Source organism: Mustela nivalis (assembly GCF_964662115.1).
Source record: "Mustela nivalis genome assembly, chromosome: 1".
Lineage (NCBI taxonomy): Eukaryota > Metazoa > Chordata > Mammalia > Carnivora > Mustelidae > Mustela > Mustela nivalis.
In genome coordinates, this window is record NC_139020.1 from 213,511,218 (window position 1) to 213,523,706 (window position 12,489).

A 12,489-nucleotide genomic window follows, 5' to 3' on the forward strand; every position below is an offset into this window, starting at 1 on the left:
GGAGCAGGTCGGGGGCGGGGCGTCGCGAGCGGCGGGGGCGCAGACCAATGGGAGGCGGGACACACCTCCCAGGGGCGGGCCCTCGATGACGCGGGGACGTCGACGCAGGTCGGCGCGTCCCGGCGGCCGAGGCGGCGGGGCTGGAGAGGGCGGCGGTGGCCAGCGCGGCAGAGGGCCGGCGGGGGCGCGGGGCAGCGGACGGAGCGAAGCGGGCTGGACCCTTGGCCGACGGCGGGCGGGGTAGGCAGAGGCGGCGACTCGGGGGCGCGGGGAGACGCTCGGAGACCCCTGGGACGAGCCGTCAGGAGAAGGGGCTGGGTCGGGGCTTGCGAGGGGCGTGGCGGCCTTGGGGACGCTCGAACCCGGACTCTGGGGCTTGGAGGTCCCTGGAGGGGCCTGGGAGGGGGCATCGGGGTGCACCCTGGAGCTTGTCTGAAGTCGGGGAGAGGGCAGTGGAGGAGACTCTGAGATGCGGCCCTTTGCGGGTGGGGGAGACGGGGTGCGGGCCTCTGCAGGGGTGCCGTCGAGGAGCGGGGAAGCGGGTAGTGTTGCCGGACGGCGCAGGTCAGGGGGAGGCGGCCGTGGGTAGGGGGCTGGCCGGCGCGTGGAAGCCTTTGTTCAGCTCCCGAGGAATTCAGCGCAGCGCTGAGGAAGGTGTTAAGAGATCTGCGGAGGTCGGGGGCTTGTTGGGGGGGATGGGTGAGGACAGGAGGCGTTCAGGTCGCCGGTGGGCAGGGCGGTGGGGGTGTGGGTGCCGCGACTCAGCAAGTTGGATAGGCCTGAGGGGGACCCGGGGTTTGGGGGTGTGCAGAGCGGGCGGGTGGGAGGTGACTTGCAGGATGGTGGGTCGGGAGAGGCAGAGAAGGGGGCTGGGGCAGTGTGTGGGGAGTCAGAGGTGTGGGCTTGGGGCAGTTTCGGGGCCAAGCCCGCACAGTAGGGCTGGCAGTGACCTTTCCGGTGGTGTGATTTCCGGGGGAGATAGCAGGAAGGGACAGGCCCGCGGCATGCATGTGCCCTTTATGAGGAGCTGGAACTTCGTCTGGGGGCAAGGTGGGGGTGGGGAGGTCACGCCATGCAGCTAAGAGTAGTAGCTGACGTCTCACTTCTTCCCTAGTTCCCTTTCTCCTCCAGGGTCACCGCGAGGGGACGCCCTGAGGTCCTGTCTCCAGCCTGGAGCGAGGGAAGGCCTCGGAAAGCCCATCGCCCACCATGTCCACGTTCAGGCAGGAAGATGTGGAGGACTACTATGAGATGGGGGAGGAGCTGGGCAGGTGAGCAAGGCTGGCCACGGGGCTCCGGGGGTGGGAGAGGGGCGCTGGGAGGTTTCTGGAGAGTGTCCCTGCCCCGTCCTACATCCTCCTCTCCAGGAGGGAAGGAGTTCGTGGCATGTGCTGGCCCAAGGAGTGTAGGCATTGGGGTCAGGTGGCCCTGTCCCCGCATTGTGACTCTGACCTTCTCTGCGCGTTTCCTTTGGGGCAGAGTCGAATTGAGTGCTCGGAGCACCTGCCAGAGTTCCTGCCCTGTGGTGTGAGCGCAGCGGTGGTGGCGGTGTCTGTTGGTCTGTCCTTCTGTTTAATCCTCTCGCCAGGAAGGTGATGGGTTTTCGGGCACGTTTGCAGGAGAAGCCTCCTGTCCGGGCCCACGTCCCTGCCAGCAGTTTAGCATTCTTGTGGGAAAGAGCGGAGGTTTCCCGGTCCAGCCCGGCAGCTGATTTCCTGTCTGGCGGGCCCTCGGAGTGTCCCCCAAGAACGCGGCTCAGATTAGCCGGGCGCCATCCCCCCCCCCCCCAGCCTCAGACCTTATTTGGTTGAGTTCGAGGCTACCAGCCCCATGATGTCACCAAAAGGGAATGTAAGTAACTGAGTCGTGCCTCACGCCTGGGCTGAGAAAGTGTTTCAGGCTCATTTGGGATTCTGAAGTCCCTCCTTCAGGAATTTCCTTCATCGAGTGGTAGAGAACGGACCACCCCGCCTTCTCCCCAGCCTCCCTCCCCCAGCCTCACGTTTTGTTGTTGGAAATGCGTTAGGTCCTCCCGCTGAGGGTGGCTGGGCCAGAGTCAGCCGAGGGTCCCCTGGGTGTTTCCTTCCCGACCCCACTGTTAGGAACTGATTCCGTGGGAATGTGTCCCCGGGCAGACTCGGTGACCCGAGAGTGCGGGTGCTGTGATCACTGTAAGGAACGTCCGGGAAGCCTCGTCAGTGGTCCTCCCGGCCCCACTGCCTCTCCGGAGTATCGCGGTTATCCCAGCGGGCCAGGCCGCAGCCCGTATAATGTCCACCGCCTCGGAAGTAGCTGGGTCTGTTTTAATAATTAATATGTTTAATTTAACCCAGTAGATTGGACAGTTACCACCTTGCTTGTAATCATAACAAAAATCACAGGTGGAAAATTTTACTGCCTTTTCTGGATAGGAAGCCTCTTTAACCTGCTTGGGATACACACGCCCAGCACAACTCGGTTCGGGCTGGCGTGTGGGCTGCGGTGTGGCCGGTGGCTGTCGTCTTGGACGGCACACTCCATCCAACGACCCTCAGCGCGTGGGGAGGTCTGAGGACACTGCGCACCGGACCGCAGTCTGCATGAGTTAGAGATGTGGTTTGGACGTCCCGACTTCTGTCTTTCTGTAACTTCCGTTCACCTGCGAAGGGACCTGCGAGGCAGGTGCGCCGGCCCTCAGCCTTACAGAGAAGCAGAGGCCGAGAGGAGGGAAGCAGCTTGCCCCATGGCCGTGTGGGATTCCGGCCTTGACACCAAGCCCTGCTGGCCGCGAAGCCGGGTGTGCTGGGACCCAGAGGTGCAGGATTCTTTCTTCTGGTTCAGCTTTGCACCGATGGTGTCAGGAAATGTCGGTCTGTGGGTCGGCAAGGGTGGGCTTCGCTCTGGCTTCTGCTTCAGGGAGTGGCGTGTGCCTCTGTGTGGACTGGGGCTGTCACAGCTGAGAACTAGGTGGGGGGGAGCGGGGGGGTAGGGGTGGGGGGTGCGAGGCGGCTTTGAACGGCACAAGTGCTTGCTCTCCCCGGCCGAGGCGGGAGGTCCAAGCTCAAGGTGTCGGCGGGGCTGACTTCTCCTGAGGTGCGTGTCCTTGGCATGCGGATGATGACCGTCCTCTCCCCGTGGCCCTACAAGGCCGTCTGTCTGTCTGTGTGTCCTACTCTGCTCTTCTGAGGATACCGCTCAGATTGGATCCGGCCCACGCCTGTGAGCTCACTTGGACGGAATCACCTCCCAGAGGCCCTGTCTCTGGATGGTCCGCTCTGAGGGGCTGGGGTTTGACTTCGGCACAGATTTTGGGGGGACCCAGTTCAGCCTGTAATGGCATCTTTTTGCCTGTTCCTATGAGCCCTGCCTCACTCCTCTTTGTCTGTTAGTTCAGCTTGGAATCAAGCAGGGAAATCCAGTCCTTCCATTTGAAAACGAGGCCCCACGTCAGCACTTAGCTCAGCGCCGTCGGCAAGAGGTGAACGTTCGGAATTCGGTGTCATTCCCGTCGGGGGTTTGTTATGGGACTGGGCGTGGGCCTGGAAGAAGGAGCCTGGCTGGTGCAGGCCCAAGAGAGGGGAAGGCGTTTCGGGTGGGGGAGAGTTCGTGGAGACCGGAGGGGGCAGGAGCGTAACGGGTCCGGGGGACTGTGGTGGCAGGTTCAGGAGGCGGGGAGCTGGGCCTGACCAGGGGCGCTGCCGTTCTCGGCGGACCTGTGTGCGCTTGGCTTTTGGATTAGTGTTGAGTCTCCTGTCGCTGCTGTCCCTGATCAGTGGCCCAGAGGGATGTGAATTATGGGAAAGGTCTGGGAGCCCGGAGTCTAAAACAGACCTGTAGGGCTGGTCCCCCAGGGCCCCACGGAGACCCTGCTCCTGCCTTTCCTGCCCCACAGCGCCCCTCCGTCCTTCCCGCCAGCAGGGTGGGGTCTGCCCGTCTCTGGGACCCCCACCCTTTGCCTCCCTCTCCTGACGACCTCGTGAGGATGCCGGGGCCCCTGGGAACCCAGGGTCACCCCCACTTCGGGGCCTGACTTTATACAGCTACAAGGGCCCTTTTACCAGGAGGGGAGGTCTGTGGACAGGTTCTGGGTTCCCCGACGGGCATCTTGGAGGGGACTTCGCTGAGCCCATGCTGTTGTGGTGATTTGGTGCCTCCCACCCGCCCAGCTTGAGTGTGCTCCGTCTTCCGACCGAGCGTAGGTAGAGCACATCTCCGTGGGCACGTGGGTCCGTCCACTTAGCCGCAAACCCCGCTGGGTCCCTCTGCCGACCGCCCGCCCGCCTCTGCCCTTCCTCCGCGCCCTCCCCTCATTTCCCCGAGATGTCCTGTCTCTCTGCTCTGGACCCCCCGTGGCACCTGAGGTCTCTGTCAGGAGCCTGTGCCTTGTCTTACTCTTGGTCCCCGTGGAGTCAGCAGACTGCGGCCTATGGGCAAATCCGGCCCCAGCCCAGTGTGGTCCTGTCTGCCTCTGAACCTCGAACGGTTTTTTATTTTTTTAGAAGGTTGTAAAAACACACAAAAATTGTGAAAGAAACCACATGGCCCTTAAGGCTAAAAGTATTTACTGTCTGGCCTTTTTCAGCCAGCTTTTGAGTTACAGTCAGTTAATACAACTAAGTTCCTGGACAGCAGCGTAATTTGGACATCGGACAGCTCCCTAGAGCGCAGTAAATAGGATTTCTCTTTAATAACCGTCGTCTTGAGCTCTCGTCCACGTGCTGCACGGTTCACGCATTTACAGCCTGCAAGTCAGTGATCTTGAGTGTGTGTATGGGGTTTTGCTCTTGTCACCCTGAACAATTCCAGAACATTCCATCACCCAGAAGCAGTCCATCCCCATTAGCTGTCACCTCCCCTCCCCCAACCCCCGGCCTCCACGAGCCCCTGCCCATCCCTGGAGGAGCCTGCTCTGGGCGTGTCACACGCATGGACTCACACCCCGTGTGGCCTCCTGTGTCTGGTTCCCTCCCTGCACGTCGTGGGCTCAGGGTCCGTCCCTGGGGCAGTGCGTGGGGGCCTCGCTCCTGTCTGTGGCTGAGGGATGCTCCCGCACACGGGGGACAGGTTGTATTTGTCTGTCGGTGGCCGTCTGGTTGTTTCCCCATGAGGCTGCTGGGGTCGTGCTGACTGAGGATTTTCGGAGAAGCTTCCCTGTGGATTTCTGTTGCCATTTCTCTTGCGCGGACGCTGGAAGGACCTGCAGAGGCGCGCGGAAACGGTGTCTAAGCTTCTGTTTCCATGGGCGCGGGCTCTGGCCCCTGTCAGTTCGAAAATGTGTCTTGCTCTTACACGGCCAGTTGCATGAGAAGCCCCTTTGAAGTTAGCGGCTTTTTAATTTTTTTCTTAGGTTTTTATTTTATTTTATTTATTTAATTTTTTAAAAAAGATTTTTATTTATTTATTTGACAGAGATCACAAGTAGGCGGAGAGGCAGGCAGAGAGAGAGGGAGGAAGCAGGACTCTGGGATCATGACCTGAGCCGAAGGCAGAGGCTTTAACCCACTGGCGCCACCCAGGCGCCCCTCTTAGGTTTTTAAATATGATGAAATAGACTGTGGGAAACCGAATCAGTGTAGAACTACGCCTCACATCTCAGCCCCCTCCTCCGATGCAGATGGCGAGTGGGGTGCCCCGCCCTTGGGCCCCCGGCCTGCCGCACGCGAGCAACACCTCTTGTCGGCTGCGGGCTGTGGGCTGCGGGCTGTGTGGGGTCCCACCAGCCCCCGGAGGGACTCGGTTCCCGTCTGTGAACATGCGCCGCTTTCCTGCTCTCGGCCAGGCAGAGCTGCCAGGGCTGCTTTGGACCCACCCAGCGGCTCACCTGCTGCCTGACCCCCCGGGGGTGGGGTGGGTGCTGGGAGGTGCTGTCCCAGAAGCCGCGGCCCCTGCCAAGCCCGGCTCTCCACTCTGTCCCCGCAGCGGCCAGTTCGCCATCGTGCGGAAGTGCCGGCAGAAGGGCACCGGCAAGGAGTACGCGGCCAAGTTCATCAAGAAGCGCCGCCTGTCGTCCAGCCGCCGGGGGGTCAGCCGGGAGGAGATCGAGCGGGAGGTGAACATCCTGCGGGAGATCCGGCACCCCAACATCATCACGCTGCACGACATCTTCGAGAACAAGACGGACGTGGTGCTCATCCTGGAGCTGGTCTCGGGCGGGGAGCTCTTCGACTTCCTGGCCGAGAAGGAGTCGCTGACAGAGGACGAGGCCACGCAGTTCCTCAAGCAGATCCTGGACGGCGTCCACTACCTACACTCCAAGCGCATCGCCCACTTCGACCTCAAGGTGGGCGAACCCCGGCGGGGCAGAGGGTCCCGGGAGCCGGTCCGGCCCTTACGGCGCCGAGCGCGGGCTGGTGGCCTGTGGGGGGTCCCGGGGGCGATACGGGGCTGTCCCGGGGACGCTGGGCTGGCAGAACCACCGAGTCCCGCTTTGCCCGCAGCCGGAAAACATCATGCTGCTGGACAAGAACGTGCCCAACCCGCGGATCAAGCTCATCGACTTCGGCATCGCCCACAAGATCGAGGCGGGGAATGAGTTCAAGAACATCTTCGGCACCCCCGAGTTCGTGGGTGCGGCTCTGCGCGGCGCCTCAGGCGGGGTTTGTGGGGTGTTTTGAGGATCCCAGGCCCCTGGGTGTCTGGCCCACGCACCCCGGTGTCCTCTCTTGAGTCCTGGTGTCCCATGGCGGCCAGGCCTTCCTGCCCTGGAGCCACCCTGCCCCTCCCCCGAGGCGGGCTGTGCCTCTCCCCATGACTGTGTCCCCCGCGCTGTCCCCCACGCTGTCTCCCATGTACCAGCGTCTGACCCTGCGCCTCCGTCTCCCTGTCCCTGCAGCTCCGGAGATTGTCAACTATGAGCCCCTGGGTCTGGAGGCGGACATGTGGTGAGTGGCAGGGGGCGGTGGGCAGGCTGCCTGGCATGTAGCCCCGTTACTCCTTAGGGAGTCCCCTGGCCATCGTGGGAGCTGCCAGGCCACAGCTGCGGGCTGGGATGTGGTCCATCTGCCTGGCTGGGTGCTGCTGGGTGTGGGCAGGACCCATCATTGCCTTCGAACAGGGACCCGCCAGCCAGAGCCACTTTGTGAGTTCGGAATGGCATTCTGGTTTTCACGTGGTCTGTGTTTGTTTTAAAGGTTTTATTTATTATTTGCCAGAGAGAGAGAGGGAGGGAGAGAGGGGGAGCATAAGCAGGGGGAGTGGCAGAGGGAGAAGCAGACTCCCCGGACGCTGGGATCATGACCTGACGAAGGCAGACATTTAACTGAGCCCCCCAGGTGCCCCTTTTAAGGTGTTGTCAACACAGACAAGTAACAGAGACTGGCACCCACAAAGCAAGAAACAGTCGCCTTCTCATCCTTTGTAGGAAGGGTTCGTTAGCCTCCCTTCGAGTGCAGCGGGCATCAGAGCCCCGCAGCGGCCCCAGCCCCACCCCTGTCTGGTTGGAGCCTCGATAGGTGGTGGGTGACTCGCCTGACCAGTGTGAGTGCCCCAGCCCGAGACCCCCGGAGCCGAGGCAGGGAGGCCCTTAGTGTGGAGGCCGTGTGGACCCTGGAAGGAGAGCCGGCCATGGCCTCTGGGTTCCCCACCCGGGCTCCAGACCCCCGGGCAGTTAGAGGTTCTGGGAATTGGGGTGCTCCCCTCCCCACACCGTGGAGCTGACCGTTCTGTTCTTGTGTGTCCCCTCCAGGAGCATCGGCGTCATCACATACATCCTGTGAGTGCCTGCTCCGTGCTTCCTGGGTGTGCTGGGGCCTGCTGGCGGGGACAGGGACCAGAGCTCTGACCTCCGCAGTGCTCAGTGAACTGAGCTGGCTGGGTGGGGGATGGGCAGGGGGATGGGTGGGGGATGGGTGGCGGATGGATGAATTCCTGGAGGAGGGAAAGATGGTTCCAGGAGCCCTGCCCTGTGCGGTGGGGGTTTCTCTGGCCTCATTCCCTGGGCCGCCGCGGTTAGACTGTTCCTCACCCCCGTCCTGGCGTCAGACAAGCCCCCACTGCTTTTTTTTTTCTTTTAAGATTTTATTTATGTATTTGACAGAGATCACAAGCAGGCAGAGAGGCAGGCAGAGAGAGGGGGGGAAGCAGGCTCCCTGCTGAGCAGAGAGCCCGATGCGGGGCTCGATCCCAGGACCCTGGGATCATGACCTGAGCCGAAGGCAGAGTCTTTAACCCACTGAGCCACCCAGGCGCCCCTCCCCACTGCTTTTTCTTCCCTTGTCAAGGTCTTGTGGCCCAGCGATGCACCCTGAAGGTTTCTTGAGCTGGATTTTTAAAATAGTTTCCGGTTAGTTTTTGTTTTTAAAGATCAGAGTTAAGTTTAGACTTAGGGAGGAGCTGCAAAGACCACGCTGCAGTTTCCGTGCCCCTCACCAGCTTCCCCCAATGTTTGCACCTTAAAGAGCATTTGTCAACACCAAGAAATGCGCCCAGGACGCCACCAGCAGGCCGAGTCCTGGAGTTGTCCCGTTCTTGTCTCTTCCTGGTCCAGGACCCCACGCAGGACTGAGGCGCCCATCTTTGCTCGGTTCTGGTCCCGTCTGCCTGGAGGTGGCTCAGGGCTTGTCCCGCTTCAGCTGCCAGCCACAGGCCGGGTTGTCCCTGCAGAGGCCCCCCATGACCCCCCTTGGCCAAGAGAGCTGCCGGGGCGGGTCTCAGAACTCAGAACCGCTTACTGGTAGCAGTCGGTTACGAAGGCTGTAGATAGGGTCGGATGGCCTGATGAGGCGCGTAGGGCGAGGCCTAGGGGGGCTCCGAGTGCAGCAGCTTCTGTCTCCGTGGACCTGGGGGTGCGCTCTCTTCTCCACACGCGGAGGCGTTCCCCGCCTGGAAAGTCAGAGCCCTTTCGTTGAGGGATTTCACAGAGGTTCTGTGCTGTAGGCCCGAGTGATTGGATTGTGGGTGATGAGCTCTGTCTCCAGCCCCTCCGCCTGCCCCAGAGGTCAGGCATGGGGTGGGCGGATGCACCCCGCTAGCCCCAGGGCTGCTTGCCACCACCAGCCCCAGCCCGGGGCATCTAGCGCCCTTCCAAGAGGTTGAAAGGGGCTCATGATGGACGGCAAAGGGCTCTTCTCACCTTAGCATGGTGCTAAGAAACCGAGGATAGAGACCAGATACTCTTAGAGACGCTCCCGCTTTCTGAGTTTTTAGCGTTTAAGAAAGTGCGAGGCCTGTGGGAGCTCCGTATCCAAGGATGGGGGTGAGAACCAGAAGTGTGTTCCCCACTATGTGTCACGGCCCTGCCAGCGCAGCAGCTCCGGGCGACACACGATGTCCTCGTGTCCTGCTGGGGACTGTGCACCCTGCCCGGGGGCTGGTGTGGTGTCGGCCTGGACACCCTCCTGGGAAGTTGCCGGCTTTCCTTCTGGAATCGCTAAACGTCTAGGCCAGATGCTTCCAGCTTCGTTAGAGACTTTGGTCCCCTCTTCTGTGTCCATCAGTGGCTGGGTGTGACGTCCTCGTGCTTTCTGGTGGGAGGCCGGAGGCTGATTGGGGCAGGTTCGGGGGGGATGCGGGTGTGTCGGGGAGCCCAGGGCCCAGCATCCGCTTGCTTCTGCGTCTGGCCCCCGAGGTGGCAGGGAGCGAGCGCCGGCGAGGCTGAGCCCTGTGTCTGCCTTCCAGTCTGAGCGGCGCCTCCCCGTTCCTGGGTGAGACGAAGCAGGAGACCCTGACCAACATCTCGGCCGTGAACTACGACTTCGACGAGGAATACTTCAGCAACACCAGCGAGCTGGCCAAGGACTTCATCCGCCGGCTGCTCGTCAAAGACCCCAAGTAGGAACGCCAGGCGGGGGAGGAGGGGCAGGGGGCTGGCAGGAGAGGCCACCTGGTCCCCCGAGAGCACGTCTCTCCGTGCTGTCCCCTCTGTGTAACTGGGACTTGGGGATGGCACAGACGGTTAGCGGGGCTCCCGCTGTGTCTTTCAGAGCCGTTCATTCCTTGCTGACGTTTAAGATAGTTTTCATGTCACATTCCAGATTCCGGGGTACTTCTCCCAGGGAATTCTAAAACATGGGGTGTCACAGAGCTCTCGTTCATGGTGAGGGGCTCATGTTGCCCCCCCGGCACGGGCGCTCATTCCTGGCATCTGCCTGGTCCCTCCTGTGGGCGCCTGAGTTGGCGAGACCCAGCGTTCGGTCTCGCCGCCGTTCACAAAACCCCTCAGAAAGCACGGGAGACCCCAGGGCCTGCGCCCCCACTGGCCCCTTCATGGGCTCCTGAAGCGGAACAGACCTGCTGGAGGGCACAGGTTGTTTCAGGGGCATTTGGGGGACATGCCCCCAGGCTGGAGGTGAGTCCCGGGGGGTCCGTGCATAGAGAGCCGTCTGAGGTGGGGTGGAAAACAGCCATGTGGCCGAGAATCTGGAAACCCCTTTCCTGTTCCGTTCTCCCCATCCGCCTCGTGGGAGGGAGGGCACATGGCTTATGTGGCACTAACCAGGGCATGGGGCGGGGGTCTTCCAGGAGAAGAATGACCATCGCCGAGAGCCTGGAGCATTCCTGGATCAAGGTGAGGTGGCTGGGGCAGCTCCCACTCAAGGACAGTGTGTGTGACAAGGTCTCTGTCCCGGGAAGGTCCCCAGGGTGCGTGGCCTGGGTGGTCGCAGGTGTGCACTGTGTGCCGAGGTGGTATTGGAGCCCTCCCCTCTAGGAGGCCCAGGTTGGCTCTTTACCCCCTCTGCACACAGCTGGGCTCCCTCCCACAGAAACTTCCAGAATGGGCGGGAGTGGCACCTCCTGTAAAGGGCCAGAGGGTCCGGCTCGGGCATGACCACTGAGCTCTGCCGTCCTAGCGGGAGGCCGGGGGACCCTCGGAGGCCGCCCGGCCCGGAGGCCCCGCTCCAGGCGCCCGTCCCTCTCCGCAGGCGATCCGGCGGCGGAACGTGCGGCGCGAGGACAGCGGCCGGAAGCCCGAGCGGCGGCGCCTGAAGACAGCGCGGCTCAAGGAGTACACCATCAAGTCGCACTCCAGCATGCCCCCCAACAACACCTACGTCAACTTCGAGCGCTTCTCCAAGGTGTTGGAGGAGGTGGCGGCGGCCGAGGAGGGCCTGCGGGGGCTGGAGCACAGCCGGCGCCTGTGCCACGATGACATGGAGGCGCTGGCGGCCGTCTACGCCGAGAAGGAGGCCTGGTACCGGGAGGAGAACGAGAGCATCGGCCAGGACCTGCGGCGGCTGCGGCAGGAGCTGCACAAAACCGAGGCGCTGCAGCGGCAGGCCCAGGAGGAGGCCAAGGGCGCCCTGCTGGGGGCCAGCGGGCTCAAGCGCCGCTTCAGCCGCCTGGAGAACCGCTACGAGGCCCTGGCGAAGCAGGTGGCCTCCGAGATGCGCTTTGTGCAGGATCTGGTGCGGGCCATGGAGCAGGAGAAGCTGCAGGGCGTGGATTGCAGCCTCCGCTAGGGCCTTGGGGCGGGGTGGGGGGGGAAGTTGGTGGCGTTGGGCTGGGACGCGCTGGGGGGGGGGGTCGGGAACCCGAGGCCACTTGGCTCCTCTGTCCCGAGGCTCTGGCACCTTGGGGGGCTTCTGGGGTGACATCACTGGAGGAACTCTGGGCTCTGCGAGCGCTTGGCCGGTGGGGGCGGCCTCCGTGGGCCCGGCCTGTGCCGGCTTAGAGTCGGAGGGGCCTCACTTGCCTCTGCCAGACACCAGGCGGGAGGCAGCTGCCCCGGGGACTGTGGGGGTGGCGGCTTCTGGCCCTGCTGTCTCCACCCCTATCCTCATTGTGCCCCCTCGGCCCTGAGCTGGCACCAGGGCCCGTGGAGGGGCCACTGAGGGTGTCTGGGGCCGGGCACCGAGCCCTGGTGCAGAAGCCCATGGAGCCTTGGGCGCAGGGTGCAGCACTGCGCAGCCCCACGCTCCTTTCTGAAGCGCCCACGGCCACGTGCACACGGATAACGACGCGCCCACGCCCGATGACGTGCCCACGCCCGTCTGGCTCCCATCCCCGTTCCAGTGCTGCCTTTTGGACTGTCAGGGCTCACAGTGGCCCCCGTGGAGTCATTGTCCCCGGGACACTCTGTGAAGGCTCAGTGTCCCCTGAGTGCCCGGGCAGGCCCCGCTGCCCTGCAGGTGGAGAAAGCCCAGTGGCCCTGGACCCCAGAGGGGCGGAGTTGCAGCGGGCAGTGCTAGCGTCCGCCACTAGGTGCCGCCCTTGAGCAGGGTCGCGCCCCCAGGGAAGGGCCTGAGTTCAGGCTTCACCACATCGTGCATCTGGGCAGTGGTCAGGTTAAGCAAGCATCCGGTGCAACCCATCTAGACCGGAGGGTGTTCTCCAGACAGGCCGTCCTGGGCCGAGTGCAGGGAGGGACCAGGCGGGGCGACCGGCCAGGACCGGAGGACCCGGCTGTGGGGTCTGGCGGAGCTGTCTTGACTGCCTCGGCCTGGCCCGGGGTCTGGGCTGGGAACCACTGTCCCCGCTCTGCGAGCTCTGCTGTGCTCTACTGCATGTGTCTGCTGCGAGCCGAAGGGAAATAAAGCCCCGCTCCCCACACGAGGCTCTTTGTGTGCCCACGGA

General features: G+C 63.0%; 1 protein-coding gene across 3 annotated transcripts; it reads left to right on the top strand.

Moving 5' to 3' along the window:
• The first annotated feature begins 56 nt into the window (after positions 1–56).
• Positions 57–12,489, top strand: DAPK3 (death associated protein kinase 3). Of its 3 annotated transcripts, none has more exons than XM_082735663.1 (9): positions 106–240; positions 1,132–1,271; positions 5,899–6,259; positions 6,417–6,546; positions 6,812–6,860; positions 7,664–7,690; positions 9,595–9,747; positions 10,438–10,483; positions 10,839–12,489. In XM_082735663.1, the coding sequence occupies exons 2-9, from the start codon at positions 1,210–1,212 to the stop codon at positions 11,373–11,375; spliced, it is 1,365 nt and encodes a 454-aa protein (XP_082591789.1). In that variant the 5' UTR covers positions 106–240; positions 1,132–1,209; the 3' UTR covers positions 11,376–12,489. The 3 variants fall into 3 exon arrangements, with proteins under 3 accessions (XP_082591787.1, XP_082591789.1, XP_082591788.1); XM_082735662.1 differs by having other exon boundaries at positions 112–240; positions 1,115–1,271; XM_082735661.1 differs by lacking the exon at positions 1,132–1,271 and having other exon boundaries at positions 57–240.

Bases quoted from the DNA above. Each gene is read 5' to 3' on its own strand.
- DAPK3 (XM_082735661.1), top strand. From the start codon at position 86: ATGACGCGGGGACGTCGACGCAGGTCGGCGCGTCCCGGCGGCCGAGGC. The intron at 241-5,898 runs GTAGGCAGAGGC...CTGTCCCCGCAG, and splicing joins CTTGGCCGACGGCGGGCGGG to CGGCCAGTTCGCCATCGTGC. The intron at 10,484-10,838 runs GTGAGGTGGCTG...CCCTCTCCGCAG, and splicing joins TGGAGCATTCCTGGATCAAG to GCGATCCGGCGGCGGAACGT.